The sequence below is a fragment of the Orbicella franksi genome, chromosome 13, assembly GCF_964199315.1.
Source record: "Orbicella franksi chromosome 13, jaOrbFran1.1, whole genome shotgun sequence".
Lineage (NCBI taxonomy): Eukaryota > Metazoa > Cnidaria > Anthozoa > Scleractinia > Merulinidae > Orbicella > Orbicella franksi.
Window position 1 is genome coordinate 15,294,139 of NC_138157.1, and position 24,736 is coordinate 15,318,874.

The 24,736-nt window shown below is 39.4% G+C and overlaps 1 protein-coding gene and 1 long non-coding RNA gene across 3 annotated transcripts in view; one reads left to right on the forward strand and one right to left on the reverse strand.

Moving 5' to 3' along the window:
- The window catches only part of LOC145465191 (uncharacterized), a 33,290-nt gene extending 20,597 nt beyond the window's left edge, over positions 1–12,693 (forward strand). Inside the window, exons 28-42 of one of the 2 annotated variants that reach the window (XM_081448960.1) lie at positions 255–383; positions 825–926; positions 1,596–1,658; positions 2,376–2,488; positions 2,619–2,706; positions 3,747–3,833; positions 5,539–5,782; positions 6,199–6,385; positions 6,888–7,035; positions 7,694–7,725; positions 8,117–8,220; positions 8,854–8,993; positions 9,072–9,584; positions 9,972–10,930; positions 11,606–12,693. In XM_081448960.1, coding sequence (XP_081305086.1) covers positions 255–383; positions 825–926; positions 1,596–1,658; positions 2,376–2,488; positions 2,619–2,706; positions 3,747–3,833; positions 5,539–5,782; positions 6,199–6,385; positions 6,888–7,035; positions 7,694–7,725; positions 8,117–8,220; positions 8,854–8,993; positions 9,072–9,584; positions 9,972–10,930; positions 11,606–11,762 — 3,066 coding nt within the window. In that variant the 3' untranslated portion in view covers positions 11,763–12,693. Of the gene's footprint in view, positions 1–254; positions 384–824; positions 927–1,595; positions 1,659–2,375; positions 2,489–2,618; positions 2,707–3,746; positions 3,834–5,538; positions 5,783–6,198; positions 6,386–6,887; positions 7,036–7,693; positions 7,726–8,116; positions 8,221–8,853; positions 9,585–9,971; positions 10,931–11,605 lie in introns of both variants that reach the window. The other variant, XM_081448959.1, reaches the window with a different exon arrangement.
- Positions 12,694–15,101: 2,408 nt separating this feature from the next.
- On the reverse strand, positions 15,102–16,963 carry LOC145466264 (uncharacterized). The gene is made up of 2 exons (XR_014041854.1): positions 16,611–16,963; positions 15,102–15,829 (listed from the first exon to the last, which is right to left on the reverse strand). It is a non-coding gene; the product is annotated as an uncharacterized LOC145466264 (long non-coding RNA).
- Between the last annotated feature and the right edge of the window lie 7,773 nt (positions 16,964–24,736).

The window sequence follows — 24,736 nt, forward strand, 5'->3', positions numbered from 1 at the left end:
GCAAGCATCTGTTTTTCGAATCAAAATGGTGAACTGAACCCGAGGTTTTCATCGGCGTATCTTAACAAGAGGCTCCTTATAAAAGGGACATTTCCTGGTCAGTCTTACGTAAAGTTGTCCACTAACCACTGAAACGTTAACACTAGTACTTGAAAAGGATTTGTCATGAACCTGTAACGCTGACAGTCTAGACAGTTAGAGTTTAGATTAACATCTCAGGTTACACCGTTACACGGCTCTTTTTGGCCTTTTAGATGGTAGATCGCCTGGTGGTTCAGTTACAGGACCTTGTGAGTGCGCTCCGACTCTGCAAGGACCCTGACGTAAAGAACGAGATCAAAACTGCTAAACACTGTATACAGGATGCAGACAAGCTCAAACAGGTTTGGAAACCTCAGCATTTGAACAGTTAACACTTTATTTTGCGTATGGTAACCTATCGAGATATCAACGTGTTTCGCAGTAGGTATATGGCAGAATCCAAACCCAAGTATTGTAGCGATTAGGACCACCCTATACAACAGACGTTTTAAACATTGCAAAAGTCATACCAATTTACTACTTGCAACAGAATTGATAGACCAATTATTCAAACACCCAAGAGTAACAACGTCTTCAGTAGCTGTTTCACTCTCAAAAGCTAATATTTGATCTTGCCTTATTTCGTTTCATTTCATTTCATTACATTTTATTTCAAGTTTGATTCTTGACCTTGATACTTCCGAGAGTGAGAGGGCTGAGGGTGTCTTTATTTACAACAACGATTTCACCGATTTCTTGAACAATACAGCAGTCTTACTTTACCCTTAAATGTGTTTCAACAGCTGTTGCTAAAGTTCCATTTGTGTACAAGTGACAGTGACATAGAGGCCCGATTTGCTGAGCTTGCGAGCGACTTTTACAAAGCAGCTGAGGATAAAATGAAGGTAATAAAGAAAGTAATATAGTTGTTCCTATTCATCGTCAGTAGTTGCGATCCATCTGAACAACGGCCCAAATTTACGAGTTCTTAAAGTTACTTGCATGGCTTTAAGACCCGACTGGTCATAGCTTGGGACTTGATAGGTGCGTCAGCGTCTTGGAGACTTTGTTGCCATGAAGTTTATTATACCCCTTTCGAGTATTTTAACGGGTGCAAATTAGGCAAAGCAAGTATCATGTAGGTTGTTTTTTTTTTTTTAATTAGTTACATGCCAGCTTCTAGTCTGTGAAGAAAATGCTACTGCCATGAACACGGTTACGAGACAGTGTTACAAGTCCTGGTCACGTTACGGGTGCAACACTGGATGCAGCATTTATGTGCAACTGTTCTAGAGGGCGTGGCCACACGTTGCAACAATCCCTGCAATATTCGGTGCATTATTGTTGACGGTGCGACAATGCCCAAGTGCGTACATTTCTAAAATCAAAAGGCGGCGTTAGGCAAAGAAAAAAATATCCATAGTTGACCACAGTTGTCGTTCTCTTGTACTCGAGGTACTGGTTGAAGGATGCTGTTTGCGTTGCATGTTCATGTTCAGTGGTCATAGCACACATACACGTTTTTCGCATTATTGCCCAAGTTCAACGCCTTTCTACGTATGATTTCTTTTCAGAGCAACATGGACAAGATGATCGATTGCGCAAAAGAACTTTGTCCTTACATCACATCTGCGGACGTGAGTAACGAGTAATTAAAGCGTGTAAGATCTCAGATGTAGAAGACGTTGTCAAGCAATTTCCGTGTTGTGGTGAAACAAGTGGATGTTTGACTGAACGAGAGAAGCGCGCTTCCGGTTTCTATTGCTGTTTCAAGCTCTCCAAAAGTTTTTAAACGCTGAACTGTCCAAAGTAGAATTGACCCTTTCTCCTGGTTTGTATGTCAAACCGCTGATAACTGTGACGACAGTTGTTCCTTCTTTAAAGAACCTTTATCACGGATGCCGTATCGTGGGGAAACTTATTTGTTCAAGTTCGGTTATTATGATCCGTCCCAGTCCTTCTCAGTCCTTACAGTCCATATTCATGTGTCGTTTATCATTATCTCTTTGTATGAGTATTTTATGCCTCCCTTGGTTAAATATTATTTTACCAACAACAAAAATGACGTGATATATTGTGACACAGCGCAACAAAAATAAATGACATGTTATAGTATTGAGCCTTTCATATCGTTTGTATGCCTTTGACAACAGTCAGTGCCGTAGCTAGTAACATATTTGACCGCAGACTCAAGTGCAATAACAGTTATTCGCCTTTGAGTTGCTATATCCTTCTAACGAGAATCCCAGTCTTGCACTAATATTTTTGAAGAGAGATCTGTTACTAGTTAATTCAATTATATAACGTCCAGAATGCTAGGGTTATCAAAGTCCTGTCTTCTGTGTTGTTTCTAGGACGTGAAGAGCCGTCTACAAGCTGTTGTACAGGGCAAGTCAAGTATAAATGAAACATTTGTGGAGGAAGTGATACTCACTCGAGCTGCTGCGGGTATCGCCAATAGGTTAAGGTCAGTAATACACACATTTTGACTTATCTGCGGTAACAAGTCACATGTCATCGAAGTTCCTGTTCTAGTATGTTCTCTGGAAGTGAAGTGAGCAACTAACCCACCCCTTCCTCGCGGTGTTACTTTGCAGTGAAGACAAGCTTACAGTGGCTTCTGTCATGGCCGACACGATCATGGAGATGGTGATACATCAACTGGAGAACAGCGTCAACAAACTGGTGAGTGACACCTCAAGAATTATACACACAATCACCGACGAGCCTCACACAAGCGGGATCTTAAAACTTTGGGTGCATTTGCTCGTGTTACGCATCTCACTGTTTCAGAGAATCTGGTTCTTGCAATCATGCGTGTGTGGCTAGCGTAATCAAATATAACGTGACAATTTAACTTGCTGTTTATGTGTATTTTACACCTACTCGGAGCATCTTAATGCTAAATAGCTCGATGTAACTTTCGCTTCAAGGAAACGTTTCCTTATAAGCGATTTGTCACGTTGGTTATATTCGTCAATTCTGTCTGGAAAATTTCGGGAATATTCACGCATGAGTAAAATGCACAGGGTGGCAATTATGTTCAAAGTCTTATTTAGAAATCCAGTTTAATATCAGCGGACCTAAGTCCTCTCTTGAAAGGTCCGGAAGGCTATCTGAAAGAACGAAATTTGTGCTTTAGCAAAGGCTCTGAAGAGGACCGCGAACATAACGCAAACATGACTTAAGTCACGCGGCGAGAAATAAAAGTGAGGAAAATTATGAAACTTGACAAATATTCTTTGAACAAGGCAAAGAAGAAATAAATAAATAAATAAATAAATAAATAACAAAAAATATTCTTTCATTCATCAGTTTCATCCTGTGAATTGGTTGAAAGTTTACGGTAAAAGCGTAATTGCAATGATCTTTTTATCAGTAAACTTATTATTCATCGTTTTTTTTTTGTTTTTTTTTTTTAAATGACTTAATCTGTCGTGCGGTTTTGCAGCGTAAATGTTCAGCTACACTACTGACGGAAATGAAGGAATTCACCAGCAGAAAATATTCTCTCCAGGAAAAAAAAAATGTTGACGGCACAACGTTACAAACAGACATTGTGTTAGGTCATGATACAGTGCATCATCTAGAAAGTATTACATTAGGTACAGTCAAGTGCATTTCAGAGAATATTATTTTGATGTATCACGAAATTCTCCCCAGTAACTTGAAGCAAATCTCAGACATTCTGTACGGAGAATTAACATGTCGAGCTTACTTAACAGGAGTTACTTCTGAATGACTATCGAAGCAAAAAGGAGGACAAGGACACGGAGACTGAAAAGAGCGCCGAGGAGGACGACGTGGCAGCGGTAAGACACCCTGGGCATGCGTAATCAGTCAATAATTTCAGTTACTAAGCCAGAGGGGTTTCAGTGTTTTTAGTAGCGAGGGAGTTATGATAAGGTGCTGATTATGTTCGCGCTCGCACGTTTCTCAGTTATTTAACAAATTGACGTCAGTTGTTTAGGCGTCTGTCCTCATAATGATGATAAATTGCGTCATAAAGCCCTGGCCAAACGGAGTCGCAAGTAGACGCATATTCTCAACTTGCGTCTACTTGCGACTCCGTTTGCCAAGGCCTTGCGTGCACTTGCGTTGACTTGCGATAACTTGCGCTCACTTTGGTCGAGATCAAATTTGCACGCAAGTCGACCCACGTTTTTCACCGTTTGGCCACCCAACCCAAGTCAACGCAAGTTGAGTGACGTCCATTAACCTATTATCAGCCAATGAAATGCAGCATATGTGTCCCTTAAAATGGGTTTTTTGCGACTTGTGTGTACTTGCGAGGAAACTTGCGCGTCCATTTGGCCACCCAACGCAAGTCTCTACGCAAGTTTAACTTGTGGCTAGTTGCGACCGCTTCCGACTCCGTTTGGCCAGAACTTAACATCGTCAAAGTGGCCGTAGAACCACGAGCCGCAGGCGAGTGGTTCCGCAGTAAACTTTGACAATGTTGTGACGAAATTTATCATCAATAAGAGGACAGACGCTTAAAAAACTGACGTCAATTTGTTTTTCACAATAAGAAGACCCCAAAATGGTCCAATGCCGGGAATAAATGAGGGGAAAAGACGCCGTAAACAAAGATAAGTGAATTTTATTCAAAATGACGCGAACATTGTCAATAGCTTTTCTCGCTTTTTGATTGGCTTCTTGAAAAAGTCCATAAAATCTCATTGGTTTAGAAGTTGACAGTTTGACAGCTGAAAGCTGAACTTGAAAGCTTGCATAAATTAAAATTTTGTCCGTCTGTACTCTTATTGATGATAAAAATTAGTCAATCAGCGCGCGACAAATTAGACAGTTATGGTAAAAATAATAAATGGATAATGCCATAAAAGCTCGAGGAATTAGGATTTACACTGCCCGTGATAGAGCGGTTTTCAATTGAGAATTACGTTGTTTTTCGTTTTGGTTTTAATACGGTTTGAGATTGGCGGAGAAGTCAAATTAATAAGTAATTGGTTTGGTTTGAGTTTTATAACACTCAATGGAAAACCGCTCTATTTGAAAATTTCTTTCTTTCAATTACGCTCGCTTTAAGCCTCGTGCAATTTGGAGAAAATTTTCAAATATCACTCGTAGTGGAAGTCCTCACTAGTGATTGCACTCGCATTCATACGATTACCTATACTAATTGTTATTTTATGGTACCAAGATGAACAAGAACATTGTCGCCGTCCCCTAGAGCGACGTGATTGTAATAGAAATGAAAAGTTGAAAAGGGCATTTTGCACTGATATCGCATATATTTTATATTTATATCAATTGAATCTCGTTTGTCTTTTTCTATCCAAGAAGGACCTTGAAACTGAATCTTCGAGATTCACGTCTTCAGAAGAACCATAGTTTGATTGTTCTGCACGGGACGGTTTATGCGTGTGTAATTTACATGCAAGCTCATTTCTCTGGCCAATCTCTTGAATTCACCCTTTCCGCCTCAGCAACGTGCTCGTTGCAAACTCGACGTATATTCTGCCTTTACTAACTAATTCATTCCTGGTTTTCCAGGTGGCTAAAAAAGCTCGAAATCGTCTTAGCACAGCCCAGCTGACGGTGCCCGTGACAGACGGAACAGATGGCCCAGGTAAAAGGAGCAGCAAGAGGAGGCCTACAATCAACAGGCGTCCGTCTCCCAGAGGAGTCCCTGAAGAAGACGAACAAGACAACAAAGAAGAGGTCCCGGTCGTAAAGGTGGCCAAGGAAGAGGTCGACGAGGCGCCTTCAGCGACTCTAGTTGTGCCAAAAAATGTTGGTACGTTGAACGTGGTTCTGAACCCCATGTACAGAAGTTTTTAAAACTTTGCAAAAAGTTGCATTTTATTCTTCTTATCACAATTCTGTGATAAAAATTGTTTCACCGCGCCGTTTTTAGAAATATAAGTACTTAAAGCTACAATTAAGGGTGTATTTAGCAGGCCGTACTGTTGCTATGGTAACATATAGTGTCACGAAAATGAGGGCAATGATTGGACAGTTTTTTTCGATACCCTGATTGTAGCATCATCTGATGAAGACTGGTTATAGTGATCCATCAAACTATACGTCCTGGATAGTGCTGGGAATCGTTTTGTGTAAGTGTAGGTAAACTGTTACTGGGGCAGTATTTTATTTAATTTTTTTTTCTTTTTTTTACCCTTTCGTTTAACTTACTTTGGTGCATCATTCCAGTCTTCACCGACATAGAGATGAAGGGCTCGGATTTGAAGCACTTGGTCAAGGACCGTGCTCGACCCCCTCAAAAAAGGCGCCTACCCACCCGTCCCTCAAACAGACCAACTGCGGCTAAAGACTCTGCCAAGGAAGAGAACAACGAAGAGGAAGATATTGAAGTATTTTGGAGCAAGACGGTAGAAGGGTAAGCGTGTTTCCTTTGTCTCTTTCCCTCGAAACTCGTGACATTTGGCAAGAAACGTTGGCGCGACAGCTTGTATAGAGCAACTGAGTTTGGAACGGAATTATGGTGTGTAGAAATATAAGAAAGGTTTTGGTCAGTCAGCTATTTTGGAAAAACTGTGTCTGAGATCTTCGCAAAAGTGTCGAAGATGTTTACTGCGGACCTGATGAAGAATAGAAGAGCTTGGTCATTTAACTATCGCTTGAAATTCGAGAGTGAAGTGACTCCAAAATTACGTTTTTATGAATTCCACTAGTATATGTTTCCGTTGGTCCAAGCTTTATATATCAAGACGTACTTCGTTTTTAGTGAACATTGCAAGGTTGAATTCGACGTGAACTATCATAGTGAACCTCATGTGTAACCTCTGATTTCCCAACTGGTTTGGAACAGCAGTAACAACAGCCATGTTTTAAAATTCCCATCCGAGCTGTTTCTTCAATCATGCTCTTTCTTTTTGCAGGCCAAGCGTGGTAGTCACGCCAGAGAAGAACGCAAAGAAGACATCAACATCTAAACCACCCTCCTCGACTGTCACGCCTCCAAGCAAGACCACTCCCCCCAGACCTGCAACCAAACCAAAACCCTCACCCAAGCCAAAAGACAGCGAGGTAACGGGATTTAGTGATAACTGTAGAATTAATGAAGGAACGCGTCCCTTTAGATTACCGTATACCTTTAGAGGTTTTTCGCCTCCAAGCGATGTAGCGCGTCCGGTTTAAAGTTTAGATACGTAAACCCCTATATCAAATTAAAGCTTATAGAGTTGGTTATCAAACTATACCAAGAATTTTGAAATAGAATGAATTGTCGAACGACCTCTACAGACCTCTACGTATCTGCAGTTAAAACGGAACGCGTTGCTTGGACGCTAGGCATTTCTAAAGGCATACGGTAACTTTAAGAACCAATTATCAGAAATGTTACGATCGTGTTCGTACTCAGCTCTACCATTAGTAACAACGATTCGAAACCGACAATATCTTTACCCAGTGCTTATCCCGTAAGTAGCGAGTGAAAAGTTCTCGTACCCTTTAATTCCTAACTAACGACCATCGCAGATGAACGACTAAATGAAAGTAGCGATTGTCTCCAGAATTAACTAGAACCCCTGGTAATAACTGTAACATAAGGTAGTGAGCTCAATTGTTCGCCAATATGAATGTTTGTAATAAAGCAATCTATGTTAAAAAGTAATGTAATTAAACTTTGTCAGCGGTAGAAAGCTGTTTTCTTGCTTAACATTCGAGTGAAATTTTGTCTTAACAGGAAAGCAAAAAAACTGGCTGGATACACAAAGGGTAAGGGTAAAGAGACTTGTTTGATGTTATTTCTTGCATGTTGTTTCCGAGCGATGTCCGGCGATCACTCAAGAGAATTTTATCTGCGAAGGCGCTTCAACCCGGAATAGGGTATCTTTTTCATACAAAAAGGTACCTATTTCACACAGCTACAGTAGAAATGCTGCATCCCTTTTCCATATTGATAATCGAGCATTTTTTGCCAACATTTCATGCGAGTAACACCTTAAAATACTCAGTAGTTGATTCACCTGCTAGTTGCGTACGTTCTCGATTTGCGCAAAGCCGTTTTAAGAAGATGAATTTCAGTTTTCCCACCCTTTGTCACAGTTTGACATACGTTTTCTACAGTAGGAAACGGCATTTTGAGGAGTTTGTATTTCTTCCTTAGGGGTATTAGCCTTCCAGGATTTTTAAAGAAGAAACCAAGCAGGGACCGTGCTTCAACAGCGCCGAGTTCAGAATCGGCTTCCACATCTTGGTACACTAACAACGGTAAAGAATTTTAAAATTAAGTGATGTCCTTATACCTGTTATTGCACTAGTTTGTGGAATTTTCAAACCAAGTCACTTAGGAGAGACGGTCTACATCCGATGCATTTATCGATACAAAATCTAAATTGCTCTAAACTCTACAAAGATGCTCTTTCTTTGGAGTTACCACAGCTTCGTAGAACATCTCTGAATTGTACAAAACACAAAGCATTCTATCAATCATCCGTATTCCATAAGGAATAATTAATCTTCAAGATAAATGCGAAATCGAAGTAAACGAGATGTGAAGTGAGTATTTCTGTGTGTATTTCACGTTGATGTACAAAAGCAGCAGAGGAAAATCGTGGATGCGCAGAAGTTTTTTTGCATTCTCGAAAATCCTGCGCCAACAACTTTATCAGATTTTGTAAAGTTGTTTTGCTTAGCCTATCCTACAATTCCGTCTGATTACTTCGAAACAAGGTTGATTTGAACGAACGTCACTGCAAACCACAGCTTAATTGGACGGTTTTTTCCTTGCTCAAAAGATGCCGCTGTATTGCGTGTTTATTGGGTTTGCATTGTTGTCGTAGAGAGAATAGGAGTGCTTTCTTCATTTTGGAACTAATGGCACTCGCTCCCTTTGGATTTCAGAGGCTGAAAAGAAGAAAAATACAGATTCCCGAAATGGAGCTCCCTCTAAGGAAGAAACAAAGGTTTCCAAAGAGAGGCTCCCCTCTGAGAAGAAGCCAGAAGCACCCAAAGAAAGGGTACCCTCTGAAAAGAAAACGGAGGTGTCCAAAGAAAGGTCACCCTCTGAAAAGAAAACGGAGGTGTCCAAAGAAAGGTCACCCTCTGAAAAGAAAACGGAGGTGTCCAAAGAAAGGTCACCCTCTGAAAAGAAGAAAGAAGCACCCATAGAAAAGGCGCCTTCTGCGAAAGAACCAGAGAAGGCTCCTTCAGAGAAAAAAGAAGTACCCAAACAAACGACCGTTTCTGATAAGATACCTGAAGTGAAGATAGATCAGAAAACTGTTGAGGAAAGTGAAGCCGTTTCTAGAGAAAGAGTATCCTCGCAGACAAAACGAGAGAGGACGCCTTCGGCAGGTAAACCGGAAGTCGCAAGACCAATCATTATGGGGGTAAAGCCATTTGCTCTTCCGCGTGATAGGGTAGCTACAGAGACGGCTTCTCGACCGCCAACCTCCCAACCGCGCGATAGGGCGCCCTCGGCTGAAAAGGACGTTGCGAAGCCGGCCACCCCGGAAGAACCTGCTAGACCGCGCGGACCTCCCAAATTTGGAATTGGGATAGGCGGGGCAGCAGGTGGAGGGCTATTGGCTGAAATGAAGATGAGGCAAGAGAGGGCGGCTAGTTTAGGAAGGGTGAGTTATCCTGCGATATTCAGACACCACATTAGTATACCCAGAATTTATCAGGAGAAGTAAGGGACTGTGGATAGTGATGAATGAATGTTTTGCAAGTTTGTGTGTTCTGTCTGATTTTATTCTGATTTATTTACGACGGTGTGCGATAGGAATATTCCAATCAAGAAGTAGTTTTGGATGAGGCCGGTGGAGTTTTTTTCTTTTAAGGCGCTAGCGTTAGAGAAAACTTATTCAAAAATAAGAAATTGCCTGAATAAATGTATGAATATAATCTGTTTCACCAAGGTATTGAGGTATTGTCTAGCATCCCTTCCCCTGACTCAGAATCCATACTTACAGTAAAGTTAATGTGTTCACTGTTTGCGATATTTGATTTTTTAACAGAACAAAGCGTCAGACAAGCCAGCCGAGAGCAAACCAGTCGAGCCAGGAAAGGAGACCAACGGAAATAAAGAGACGGATGCGGAAGTCACGAAGGAAAAACTTGTGAAACCGTCGTCATTGAAGAGGCCCAGGCTACCGTCCGGTACTCCGCCAAAACCCGCTCCACGGCCTGCTAAGAAAGATCTCAAGAGAGAAGCGCAAGAAGAAAAGAGAGAGGAGAAGGGAGAGGAAAAACCGGCGGTGAAGAAAGAAGATAAACCGGAAGACAAAAAGGAGGAGAAACCGGAAGTGAAGGAAGAAATAAAGGCAGTTAAACCGGAAGAAAAGAGAGAGGAAGAACTGGACGGGAAAAGGGAGGAGCAAACCTTGACAGCGCAAAAGAAAGAAGACGCAGTGGAAGATAAAGAGAAAATCGTAGAAAATGTTTCAGTTGAAGAAGTAAAGAAAAAAGAGGAGGAAACGAAAAAGGAAGAAACAGAAGCGAAAGAAGGGAAGCCAAGTACAGAATTGGAAGAGCCAAACGTGAAACAGAAGTTAGAAGATGTTAGCGCCGACTCTGGAGTAAGCAAAGAAGCAGAAAGTGTGGATGGAAAAGTAGACAACGGAGAGACACGTCACATAGAGAAGGGAGGCGATAATGAAACAGCTGTAGCAAAAGACGATTTATGGGTAAAGCGCGACTCTGGCAAAGAAGCGCTTAGACCAGGTGGTCGATCAATGTCGCTGAAGATTCAACGAAGCACCTCTGGCACAGAGAAGGGACAAGCGGCTTCGGTGCGGTCAGCTACTCTACCCAAACCCTGGTCCCCCGGGCAGGCACCCTCTAGCATGCTGTCCAGAAAGTTAAGCTGGGAAATGCCAAAAGCCGGCGGTGAGGATGCTGTTAGAGGGGCAAAGAAAGAGCGAAGTGGGAGTAACAGCGAAGAACCCATCCCAGAGGATTCAGAGGATCAAAGTCCGTAAGTATTTCACCCCATTTCCCTGTAGTGCAAAACCAAATATTTTAGTCTGCACTGTAATGAACGTTCATTGTTCTGTCAGAATAGAAGAGACGAGAAGTTACCACATGTAGTATTATTCCTTATTCGTTGGCTTTACGTGGGACATATTGAACACCCTCCTCGGCGCGTACTTGTGCAAATCAGTGTTCCAAAGTCGTTACGGCCTGGGAGTAGGCTCGCGAGGACGTGGGAGGGGAGGGTGGGAAGTTTCACATTGGTGTTTATAAGTGATTAACAACGAGGGGTTAGCGCGTACGAGATGAAGGGGGTGTAGAGGAGTATATGTGAGAAAAGGTTATGCATAAAAACGGAAGAAATGACACTACATGCTGGATCGATGAATCGTTTTGAAGATCGAGGACAAATGACCTCTAGTAGTAACTAACTTCCAAATGCGGGAATCCGAAAACAAACAATTTCTAGCGTGCATCAATATGAAATGGTTGCTTGTTCATTTTCTTTCAGTTCAGTTGAAATAAAATTGCTGAGAAAATTGTATTTAGTTCTGATATTGGTGTGACAACTTTCGGAGTGATTTGTTAATGTTTCGTTCGTTTGTTTGTTTGTTTGTTGTTTGTTTGTTTGTCTGTATGATGGACTCTTGATGATCACGCTGATTCTGTTCCTCTTTAGGGCGCCTGCAGCCCTCAAGGAAGAAGATCAAATATCACAGCAGAAGGACGAAACTAAAGCCACGACAGAAAACGGTGCTATTCCAAAAAGTCCGAAAAGTCCCGATGCAGCGACCTTGGAGAAAATCTTAACCTCTGCAGCCGATACAGTATTATAAACAAAACGTGTGAACTTATTTGAATGTTAATTAGAGCGTATTAGTTTACAACTGAGTGTAGGTCTGCTGACACAAAGCTGCCAAAAAAAAAAAAAATTAAGATGTACATGTCAAAATACGTTTATGCAGACTATTTTACAGTAACTATTTTTTATTGACAAAGCTTCTTTTTGATACAAAATTTGTCCGCAATTAGTACATTTACGTCGTTCACTGCAAGCTATATTTCGACAAACCATGTTGGTTGATTTGTAGTCTAATGGTGAAAATGTAAATCGATGGGTAAAAACGCTTGTGAAATGTTCATTTTGTTAATCAAGGGGAAAAAACAACAACAACAGTAAGTCCAACCACGGCTATTCGGAGCACGGCAAGCTAATTCGGACTTCCTGTAACTCTGTACACTTTTACACTTACACTACTTCTAACTGTAATATAAAATTAACATAGGCAATCGCTGAAGAAGAGGAATAAAACATTGAACGTTAAGTCCGGGCTTAGCCATCCACGCAGTGCTCTAGGTTCCATGTTCAGACTGTTCACTGGCTCGTCACGGGAGGTGCATCACGCAGCGTTATTGGGGAAAGCGTTACGCAACCTTGTTGCGGGAACTGACTCGTGACAAAACTAGACAGCTGCATCAAAAGGGTTTAGTTTTAAATAAGCGGGGAAGGAGTGGGGTTAAAAATTAGGCAAATTGCTGTAAATTCGGTGCTTTATATAAATTGCAGTAAAGTGTACCTAGGTAGAATATCAGTATTAGTATAAATGGTAAATTGATAATTTTGTTTGTTACTGTTGCACATCTTGGTACGTACAGTTCGGTCATTTTGCTCAACATTACCAAATGTGAACCTTGCACCGCATTTGATGAGATCAAATCCGTAGCAACTAAATAAAATCGACATTACCATTTTGTTTTGTTTTGTCGTGATTAACTTAAGTCGTCTGCAGCGACGGCAAAGACTGTTTCACGGAACCTTTCGCGCGCGACAAAGTAAAAAGATAAGGGGTATGAAGTGCCGAGAGTGTGCTTGGCATGACTGTGTGCTCATTGTTTACTCGAAAAAGCGTCACATTGCGCCGTAAAATGTAACTGTTAACGGAAGCTGGTAACATTGATGCGAAAAGTGAAAAGTATTACCAACTGCGTTCGAAATATATGAGAAAACAGAATTCCGCGTGCCACCTTGTTTGTTTATATAGGTCATGTAGGCAGGCTGCTCCGCGGGCCTGGTGTAATCGGCAAGAACCTGTCAACACTCGTGGCCAGGAGAGTAAAGAATGGGGCAATATAAAATACAACGTGGACGAAGTTTAACTTGATGTTTGTGGAATAAGCGAGATTTACCACCCGTGCGATGTACAAAGGTTAAACCAGTAAACCAACACCAAGATCAGAAACAGCAAGTCTCGGGAGCAATGTTTTTAAACACTTTGGCAACGACGTAGTTTTTCTCATCGCGTAGATTGTTAGAATGTTCAACATGACGGCGGTGTAGGATAAGAGTTCAGAGCGGAAAAACGTACTGCGCAGCTTTGTGCGCATCCCTAGCACTGCTTACGGGCTCAGGCAATCTCGTTCCCAGAGCCTTCGTTACCCTTGTCCAGCGGAACGGGAAAGCGAAGACTTGCATCACCCTGGACAAGGAAACAATTTGTAAAATGGGGTATGGCGTCATTTCGTTGCTATGGTAACTCAAATCCTTGTGAAATGTACCCCATTTGAAACTTTAATCTTTCCCCCTGTACAGCTCTAGCACACCAGTAACGTTTGATTTTCTGTTGGATTAATAATGGTGGTGCTCTAGTCGCTCAAAGTTGAACGGTATCGTCACACAAAAATCTGATCGAGCCACCTTAAATTAACTGCGCCACCATTTTTGAATTGAGAACAATTTTTTTTTTGTATAACTTATTCTTTTTTACTTCTCCCCATCTCATAATTTTTTACCGTAAAATTATTTCACGTTTCCTGCAAGACAAACTATGTGTTCTAAGAACAGTACGTGATGAGCAAAGTTCCTTGTTTGTTAGTTAAGTTTTTAGGTATCGTGTTTTTGGAACAGCCACAGTTGTTTGGAGCCTTTCTATTTAAAAATTAGAGTATAGCTTTACGGATGAAGACAAGAGGCTGGACCATAAAAGCTAAACAAACTCTTGTGTCATGTTATTTGGACATGCGTCTCCAGTAGTCTGGAACCGGTTCAGTTGAAAAATTAGATGATTTGAATAGAGTTTACGGATGAAGACAAAAGTTGGACTAAGAAATGGGTAATTAGTTCATATGAGCTAGTATAAGTTCTTATGTCATGGGTACGGTGTAGACTTTAAAAACTCAGCAGAAATTAGAACGTTGCAAATCAGACATTCAGACGCTCTTTTCAATAATTTTCCTATCGTATTTTCCGCATTTATATTTGCTATAGGGGCATTCAATTTCGTAAGAAACCGCAAACTACAATTAAAACGTTTTGCGGACTTTTTGTTGGTGAGTTTAATTGATTAATTTCAAAATAGAAAAATTGGACATGAGCAGGTTTACAGGAAGAACCTTTCTTTGTTACATGTCTTGTACGTCTTTATTTTAGCCTTTGTAACAGGCTCCGGTTATTTCAATTTACGCGCAAAATTACCTGATAAAATTGGATTATTTTCAACTTTATAATTTATAGAATAAAACCATTTTCCGCGCCTGCAGCAACTGCGTTATTCAACGTTACGATATTGGGCTTGTTGATCACGTGGTAATAGGCCACGTTCGATATGTCAATATTCTAGCATGGTTCCGAGGCTTTCAGAACAGACTTCTATATTTGGTGGTGTTTTCTTTGTATCCAAGTCTCTTTTGGGAATTGAGGGACAAAAGAAACTTTAAAAAATTGCAATTTTGACCCGAAAGCCTCTAAGCCATGTTGAGTATTGATATATTGAACATGGCCTGTTGACTGAATGTGTTTGGCTCATTTGGGTGCACTGGGTTTGTTTCTGGTGCATGGTTCTTATGGTTTTCTTGGTTATTGCTAGAAATTATACAAGTACAGGGGACTTTTTATGTTGCCATGAAGTGTCTGAGGTTATTGTTCCCGGAGTTGGTCCGGAGTTACTATTCCCATCGAGATATTTTGTTGATTGTTGGTTCCATGTGGCCTTCAATTGGACCAATGCAGCAACGTTGGTAGACTGGATCGACCGGAGTCTCCGGCGAGGGTACAACATGAGCCATCATAATATGAACATTATATTATTATTAATACTCCATTACCAAAAATGTGACGTCAGACGTGGCTATTACACCGAGGAGCGGCTGCAAATGACGTCCGGCGGTTTTTGAAGGCAATTAGACTGTTCTTGCCGTAATGATATTTACATTGAATATTGATATCTACTTCATGCCAATATGAGAATTTGCCCATCGGGTTTCAATTGCTACAGTTTCATGTAAGCATGCGCTCTTTTTGAAATTTCTTTATCCAAATATTTTATAAAGATAAATTTCTGGAGCGAAAGGAAGGGAAAAGAATACTTCACTTGAACCAACTTCACTCAACTTCACTCAACACTTCAGTCAACCAATTTTTTGATCAGGCGGGTGGCGACTGGCACGGCTTTAAGTGCTTAGGAAAGCCGCGTTACCTAAAAAAGATGAATGCTTCGTAGTATAAGTGGGACTTGTAGAAGCCAGCGACACTTTTTTCTCTTTATATACTGAAACCATGCTGGTGGTGGGAAGGTAATCTAGATTATAGACATGATTTGCCTTGCATGACCAGCTTCTAAAGCGTATCTTTATTCATCCCAAATTTAGCTTTATGATTTACTCCCGAAGTAACATCGTAGTTGAATTTACAGTTATAACGCTTTACTGGCAGAATCTTAACTTAATTTGTCACAATGTCGCAGACTGTTCTTCTAGGCGAGAAGATAATCGCACATCTGACAGGTTCTTGCACAATCTCTCTGAACGGCAGATGCTGCGCAATCGCTTGGAACCAATTGTTGGCATACTCTTGGCTTGAAATCGTAGCAGTCGGAACTCTGTCGCTGAACCCTCAAGTCTGATTCATCTGTCGAAAAAACAAAAAAACAGCAACTAGTCATAAACCGTAGACCTCCGAAAGAAACGAACCTTCTTTGGCTCTCGGGGTAAGCAGCTGTTTCCATCGCTAGCTACCAGGGCCGTAGCCAGAAAAAAAAAAATTGACAGAGGCAATCATCCTTATCTAATAAACTCTCCTCTTAGGTATTTTAACAGTGTTTCACTTTCCCCCTTTAAAAAGAAAAACAACAACAACAAAATGACTGTGGCAAGTGCCTCGGTTTGCTTCACACTGGCTATACGGTTCTGGCTACTTTTGGTATGCCGAACGCTACGTTCCTACAACTAAAACGCGGGCTATGTGTGAGCGGATTTTTCGATCATAAGAAAATAGCAATATTTTGAATAAAGCTTCCTAGAAGGAATCACTCTTTGTTTTTTGCATAGAGATCTGGAACAAAAAGGATTAAACGAGTTTTGCAACAATCAATTTTGCATCAGAAGAAAGTAATTTTGCCTTTGAGTTTCTTTTGATGTGGAATTGTCAGCTGGGTCAGTTTTGCAGCAGTTGAGCTTCCATCTCTTTCCATAACAAGTTAGGTCACTGAGTTTCTTTATTTTCGAATGTAATCGTTAGTTTCAGAGGGAATGAAATGCTCCATATAAAGGCAAGATAACCATTTGATATTTCTAACGAAAGAATTAAGAAAAAAAATACCACCCAGCTAGCCTCGCCGACTAAAGTGCTGAAAAAAATAAGATCGACAGAAAACTAGAATAAAAAAAAAACTGATAAAATGACGGTTTACCTCTTCTCTTGAAATTTGGAGCACACTCCACCTCCAGAAGAATGAATGTCAGCCAAACAAGTGGGAGAAGCTTGAACATCTTGATGAACGTGATGCAAGTTCGGTCTCAGTAGAACTCAGTGACTCAGCTTCGCCATCCGTTTTAATTATGCTCTGTTTTGACCATTAGCAGGTGTAAAAAATGCCTATCTATTATGATGACGCCTTATTTGACAATTAATTCCTGTAAGATAATCATCTATATTGTGATCAAGCAGCACGTGGCAGTAAATGGTTTGTAACCCAATTTTTATCCCGCTTGGTTAATCATAAGCTTCAACTTGTTGGATATGCATACAGCTGTTTCGACTAAGGTTGTCCCATAATACCGTAAGAGCGTTCGCGACAGAGCTGATTGTTGTCGTGGGTGGTAATATTTTCGCGTTGTTTGACTGAGGTTCACAGTGTTGCAGTAACAAGAAAGGGGAACAATGAATACAAGTGTTTATGCTGTTCTCTTCTACCACGCTGAAACACCATGAGCTTTAATGTCAAGCAACCGTAAATCACACATACCCATAATACCTTTCGACGTTGTCATGTTCGTTTCTCTAAACAGCTGTTAATAACAAAATGACATAACCTTTATCAAACGCTACTAGAAAACATTCTGGAAACAAATATAATGAAACTACTGGTGAAACTGTCAGACAATGTTTCAAAATATTTTCTTCCTTAATTTTTTTTCTCCTTTGAGAGAGTCCGAATGAAGCTCATTCAATTCTTTCATTTAAATTTTTAAAAATAGATTAAAAAAAAAAAAACATTTCTTGGTAGGTATTCCTTATTACAATTTTCTTTACCCAAACATACAATTGCCATAATTACCTGAAGCTATGAGGCGAGGAAAAAGCAATTAATAATGTACACTGGCTTAAAACACTTTCGTACATTATGTTCTTATTCTATAGTCGGAACGGCGCTATATAATCGTTTTATTTTTCTTACAATTGCCCCTTGGATCTTTATTGCCCCTATATCGTTTCCCAGTTAACATTCTAAAACAATAACGTACCGCTTTTTTTTTTTTTTCAATTTATTATTTCTCTAAGAAGACAATTTGTGCTACGGTCACAGAAATCGGCAGCAGTTGCAATTGTTTTTATCGCAGACTCGGTTTGGCTGCTGACTTAACTTGTTGTTGATAATGTATGAATCCCCTACTGAGTAAAATCGATCAAGCGATCGAACTTTTATCAAATCACCAGACATCGTGTCGATTTTACGACATAAAAAAAAAATAATAATAATAAAACACGAAATTAACTCTTAATAGACTACACTCTTATACTCTTCCACTTTTATAAGAATATTGTTTTTCCGGCCGAGGCTTGATATTCTTATTTTTCTGCCGATTTTAGGCTGAAAATATTCTTGTGAATATTTTTAGATTATAGCGTATGACATTTGTGCTTTCGAATGTATTTGGTGTCTGGATGGAGTTCAAGTAATTTTGGAGCCAATCTGCAGGGATTAAAGCCTGATAGGACGCATATAATTTCTTACAGAAATGTTATTAGTATCGAAAATATGGCTAGTGCTGTTGTTGTTGTTGTTTTTTTTTGGCTTGTTTTGTCGTTCAGAGAATGGAAGTATTTTATACGGTTTAGTCAAAAGCGTATAATTTATATTTACAAATTTTTAACGCACAAAGTTATATTCTTTTTAAAACTCAGCTTCAGGTTCATTCTTAAAATATTCTGAAAATTTCGCAAATTTCAGCCTCGATATTCTTATAAAATATATTCTTATAAAAAAAAAAGGGTTTAAATCTTCCCAGTTAATCGCTGCTGATTGCAATAGCAAACTGCTATATATGTGGCAATTTTTGTAAGTTTTCATAGTTCTACCACAGCTGGTGCTTTACAGACAACCATGCCTAGTGTCTTCTGAATCCTTTGTTCGACAGCAGTTTTAAGTGATTCTTGTCTCGTCTGTTCCACGCAGCTAAATATATAAGGACAATAAAAGTAAAGATATTTCGTATTTTGCAAGAATTAAGCAAAATAAGTTGTAAATTATTTTTTTGGAGCGATATTCCTGGATTAGCCGGTTTTATCGCCAATAAAAGGCCATCCTTGTATGTTTTGCGTCTTGAATATTCAAGAATATTCAAATCTCAGGACTCCGAGATAGCCGCCAGGACCTGTATAAATCGATGAGCAGTGGACTCTCCTTTCAAATAATAATTTTAAATTCACTGTCGTGATAAAACACATTATCGATCTCTTTTAAATAGATTTTAGCAAGCGTATGGGGCGCACCATAAATTTCAGTTTAAAGTTGGGCTTAGATATAACCAATCAAGATAATGTCGGAGTCGTTAAACAAACACAGCTGACTGCCAAAGAACATCAATGAACGCCGACTTTTTCTACGGTCTTCTTTTTCAGGGTATCTATATCTTAATTCATATTCCTGCTGTTTTGCTGTTTATGCGCGCATTTGATCCTTATGCTCGCACGTTTCCTTTTACAAAACGCAATTTTGAAAAGGTCTGAAAAGGCGAAAAGTTTTTGTTTGAAAATTTGAAGTTCCATGTTTCAGTTTTCTAATACTGTAATAAGAACATAAGTTCTTAGACATTAGTATGGAAAACATGTTTTTTCTTAACAAATTTTATGGCCATAAAAAGCGTTAAAATCTTACCCACATGCATAATTATTCAGTATTCATCACTTTTACGTGACGCGATGTACGCCATGAATTTCTTGAAAGTGTTAATTAATGTAGTACTGTGATGGATGAATGCTTGTAACTGCAGTACCTTTACAAACGTTGGACAAATAATGTGTACAATGTTTTTACTCCAAATGGTGACTACAAAACAAACATTTGCCTTTTTGGAAACGATCTAAGGACCTTAAGGTTTGCCATGTATTGTTGTTTCTGTCTAGAAAGTTAGGCTAATCAGTTGCCGTGTTACTACAATGATTTGCATGTGACAAGCTGACTCCATTCGAGACCAAAACTAATACTGAGAACAGAACAGAAGATGTATTCGGTTCTTTAGCTTGAAACTTTTCAATCGAAATTGTTCAACAGTTGCAATACTTCATTCATTCCATATACACCAATTCAACCCAGGTTAATGTTGGTTGAAGACATCAATCAGACTAATAAAACGAAAAAAACTTTTTTCCCCTCTAATCAAATACCATTGAACCCAACCAAGTAAAGACTGGTTCATCCTTACGGAACAAGATGTTATCGAATTTTGATTGTTTTTTGTTTCCTGAAGTTGAACGTTTACGTTTTCTTAAGTTCTTTCTTTCCGAATAAGTCCGCTTTTGTTTCGTTCAATGAACATGGAGCTCTCCGGATACTTACAGTACAAGCCGTGCGTGTCTTCTCATGCTATAAACACCTGAGATAACGCTAAGTAACATTTTAATTGTTTTTCAAGACACTCACTGCTGTAATGTTGATTTTGTTGGGAACAATCACACTTTAGGTCTTGCGACCACAGAAGCCATAGAAATAAAGGTTTTCGTACATCAGTCACAAAAAAACCTTTTAGTTCAAGATGCACCTTTCTTCTTAAAGCGATTCCATCGTAAAAGAATATTCTTTTGAACAAGGTTCACTAGGTATTTATGTTGTGAATATTAGAGAGTTTACGGATGACATTTCCGGTAGACGGCAAAACGGCGGCAAAGATTACCTTTACCTCTGAATTTTTACTTGTTTCTTGTAATTCTTAACTAAATCACACAAAAATAGAACAATGTCTCCTACTATTCACTGCAAATACAGATATTTTTATTCTACTGTACAAACAGCTGAAGACAGACAGCAAAAGTTTCATTTTTGCCGTTTGCCGTTTGACGTAGCGTCATCCTTAAGCTCTCTATTATAAAAAAATGGAACAAAATGAGGGTCACGAAGCTGTCTTTTTTCCACAATGTGCGTGGACGTGTTCTTCACAGACCTCAAGGAAAAATGTCTCAAAGCAGAATTTTTGCACTGTAGTCAATCGTATCTCATTTATATTTAAATTAAAAAGTTGTGGTCACCGTGTTCGTTTGGGAGAAAACATCCCTGTCGAGCTTAGCTTTAAGAAAATATCACAATATTATGTAGGTATATGTGTGTATGGAACCACCTTTAATGAATATATCGCTGTTCCTTCCTATTCGAAAGCCATAAACAGTACCTGAATAGGCTTGAGGACTTTAACCGCTTTGGCTGAAATACGTAAGGAAGTGAAATTCAATCAGGCTTGTTATGTCACGTGATTTGGTCTGTATGCTCAAGACATTACACAGGACAAGGGAGGCATCGTCAACAATTTGGCCTCAGAACTGCTTTTGCGCTCCGGTTGCAGCGCATAAAATCTTTGAAGTTATCGAGATGTTCATAGACAGTTATTTCGTAGACATGAATTTTTTTATAGAAATCATTAATTAATTTGTGAGCCTGCCATTGCTTTCAGATATTGCCAATTAACAGGACGTTATTCTTACAACATAAATCTTACTTTACAAATTTTGAGACCTACGGTAGAGTGCCTTCTTGTTAAATCACAAACAGACCAACTTCAAGTCTGTGATTATTTGTAATACCATGAATATTTGTTTCCTCGGGAACACCATACCACGACTTGTCGACTGCAAAACACAATTGGTACGGTTTTAACGAGATAAAAAAGGAGATTTTCAAGAGTATGGAACAAATTTCAACCTCGACAATCTACTTCCTGGTTGTAATAGTTCGTTAAGAAATAAAACTTTAAGAAAAGTTATAAAAGCGTTTTATTTGCCTTACAATGTTGCCAAACTAGAGGAGTTGTTGTGTCATACTAACCGAACTATCGGCCAGGATGAACGCTCACACTTGAAGAGGAACAATAAATATGAAATGCTAATTAGCTAATGCTGAGAATGTCTTTATTTAGCTACGCCGTGTTCTATCTTGACATCATTTCCTTTACAAACAGATTTGGTCGACGTTTTCCAAATTGCAAACTCGGCACTTCCTTAACCATTTTTGGTCGGAATGATCGAGAGCTTTTTGGAATAAACAGCCGCGCCGGTCGACTGGCCAATTTGATGGAATTCCTGACTATTAAAAGAAGACGTGTTCGTTTCGTCAGCTTGAAAAGTTTATTAAAAAGGAGAAATTGTTCAGCAATTGCAACTCTAAACTTTATTCCAAATCCACCAATTCAACCCAGCCTAATGGTTGAGGAAATTGATCAGACAAATAAAACAAACAGAGTTCCTTTTTTCCTCCTAATCAAATACCGTGAATTTAATCCAACCAAGTGAAGGAGGGTTCGTCCTTATGAAAAAAAAAAATGTATTCGAATCTTGATTGTTTTCCTGATTAAACTTGCAGTTCTTTCTTTTCGAATAAGCTTTTATTTCAGCTACAATTCTTTTCAAGTAATTTAATGAGGATATAAATCATTTTAATTATATTATAAGAATACTTACTGTCAAGGTAATGGCGCGTGAACGCTTCTAAAAATATCGCTGTAATGGTCATATTGTTGTGAACATAGTTTTAACTATGTTGTGAGCAATCAGCCACATTGACTGATTTCGTTTAGCCGCTAAATATTTCATATGATTACATGTTCGTGCCTTACTGAGCTTATGTTAAAATATCAATCAAGAACATTCTATAAATGAACAGTCAATTTTAAGAGTGGAATTTAACAGCTGTCTCATATGCTGCTAGCTGAGCTTTAAAATATCTTTGGCAACAAAATTAAGCCATTAGGTAGTTATTTTATCATTTCTCTCAAGACAATCATATTCTCTTGATCTCTCCATGTTTATAAAGCTTCTCGAAGACACGTCAGTAATTCTTTTGTCCAGTCCTCGAGTTAATTATGTTTGACATCTGCTTTACACTTTGCATGAAGCACCTATGGGATTTTTTTGGTAGTTTTTGATTTCGTTCAAGAACCGGGAGACCTCGTACTTCTTACGTAGTGTATTCACGACGTGGGAACTGCTGAGAATTCACCATTGAGAATGGATTCATAAAGCCACCTAGAACACATTGAGCCACAACAATAAAGTTTTGATTTTGTCCACCAGTACTCGACAAATGACGAAAACCCATTAAGAAGTGAATATGGAAAGCGAGGGCGAGGATGAAAGTGGATTAAAAAATTTATAAAAGTAAAAAAAAATAAATAAAAAAAACGGGCATGTTTATTTTGCTTCGGAACCCTCTGAAATAAGTCTATTTCATTTTTCATTTTAAACGTCAATATCTGGAGTAACGTTAATTTTGTTAAATAAAGTCAAAATTTCAATGTTAATGTTTCCGTCGCAAAAGAAACGGTTTGTTTAAAGCACTTCCGTGCCGTAAATATCTATCAGTGACAAGATTGTCCGCTGTTTACAGAACACCATGTTTGTTCTTGTTTGCTTTACGGTGGTATTACATTTTTGCAATAACTCTTTTGGGCTTGGATTACAAACATGTCAGTGTTGTATTTTCTTGCCTTTTTGCATTCTTCTGTTTTATAAACGATTCTGACCCGGAGATGACCGTTTTTCAACTTTCATGCACTGTACGAATTCCGATTTTCTGATTGGCTGATTTGTACCACGTGATACTGGGTTGTGACGAGACAACCACCTTGACGTCGTTATCGTGGTGTAATAGTCGTGGTGTAAATTTAACACACCACTGTCGTTACACCACGGCTTCGGCTGACTCACATTTAGTGGTTCCTTTGTGCAGTGTATTCAATTTGAATAATAAAAATGTTAACGCACTCATTGCTCGTGAATTGTCGGGACTTACCTGTACTCGTTCACTAACAAAGAACTCGAAATTTTCAATACCGCACGAGGCAAAGCCTCGTGCGGTATTGAAATTTCTTGTTCATTGTTAGTGAACTCGTGCAGGTAAAATCCCGATAATTCACTCGCTGAATGTGTTAACCTGTAAATAACCCACGATGGCTAAGCCAATGAAAACTCTCAAATTGCATTATCCAATGATTCTGCTTTTAATAAAAGTAAGTATATATGGTTTAGCGCTAAGTGCGCCAACTTCGCCTGATATTTGCTCTCAAATGATTTTCTACATTTTAACTAAAAACAGGTAAAAAATCTGTACATGAGAAGTTACGTTTATTGCGCCTTTTCTGTTCTCGCGTCGTCAGCCTTATTTCGAAAAGGAGCACGGTGACCTCGCAGTTTTTCTCTTTTTGACAATGGATTATGTTTGCCTTACTGCATGGCAAGTGTTGAAAAAATTCCGTACGTGGGAACATTTTGAGCGCGAACTTTCTTAAACTTTCCAGTAACCATTACATTACATTAATGTCTGAAAAAAACTGAAACAGAAGGCAAGCTTGAAAGGGATTTGTACCTACGACTGCTACAACGTTGGCTGAGTGCTTTGTCAACTGTGAGCTCTTTCATTTGTGTGATCATTGCATGTCGAAATTAAATATATTCGTACAGTAGATGATGAATACAGTTTATTTCTTGAACTGATTGCAGACGTACTCGTCCTATCATCTCTTCCTCTCTTGCACCAGGCAATGGCACGAGATCTCTTTACTTTTAAGCATAAGTATCAAATTTTAGGTAGGGAGATCACAAGTATAACGGATCTGCTCGCCTCACAAAAAAGTCTTGTTAAAAACGGTTTTTCCAATAACTGAAAAAAATCTGTTATACACTTCTGCAGTTCCCTACTGTACAACACAGTTAGATTTTGTCCCTGTTAAAAAAAAAAAAAAAGTACGGATGTTTCACTTTTGAGTTAACTCATACAGTTAACCAACTTACCAAAATTATGAAATGTTTTCTACGCTATGAGAAACACACCTTTATTTTCCAAACGGGAATGTCACGTCATCTCCAATCAGCATAAACGGTGCCCAGCTGGAAACCTTGGTAAAGCCGTGATCTCTCATCCACTTCATGGCCGCGTGAAGAGATACACTAGCACTTTCTTCACGAACAAGGTGCTCGTAGAAACTACTCATCAATTTCTTTGTTGCTCTGTCGTCTAGAGCCCACAGTGCCACCAACACTGAGCGTGCACCGGATCCTAGGAACGCGCGAGCAATTCCAACAACTCCCTCGGCTCTAATTTGTCCACGGCCA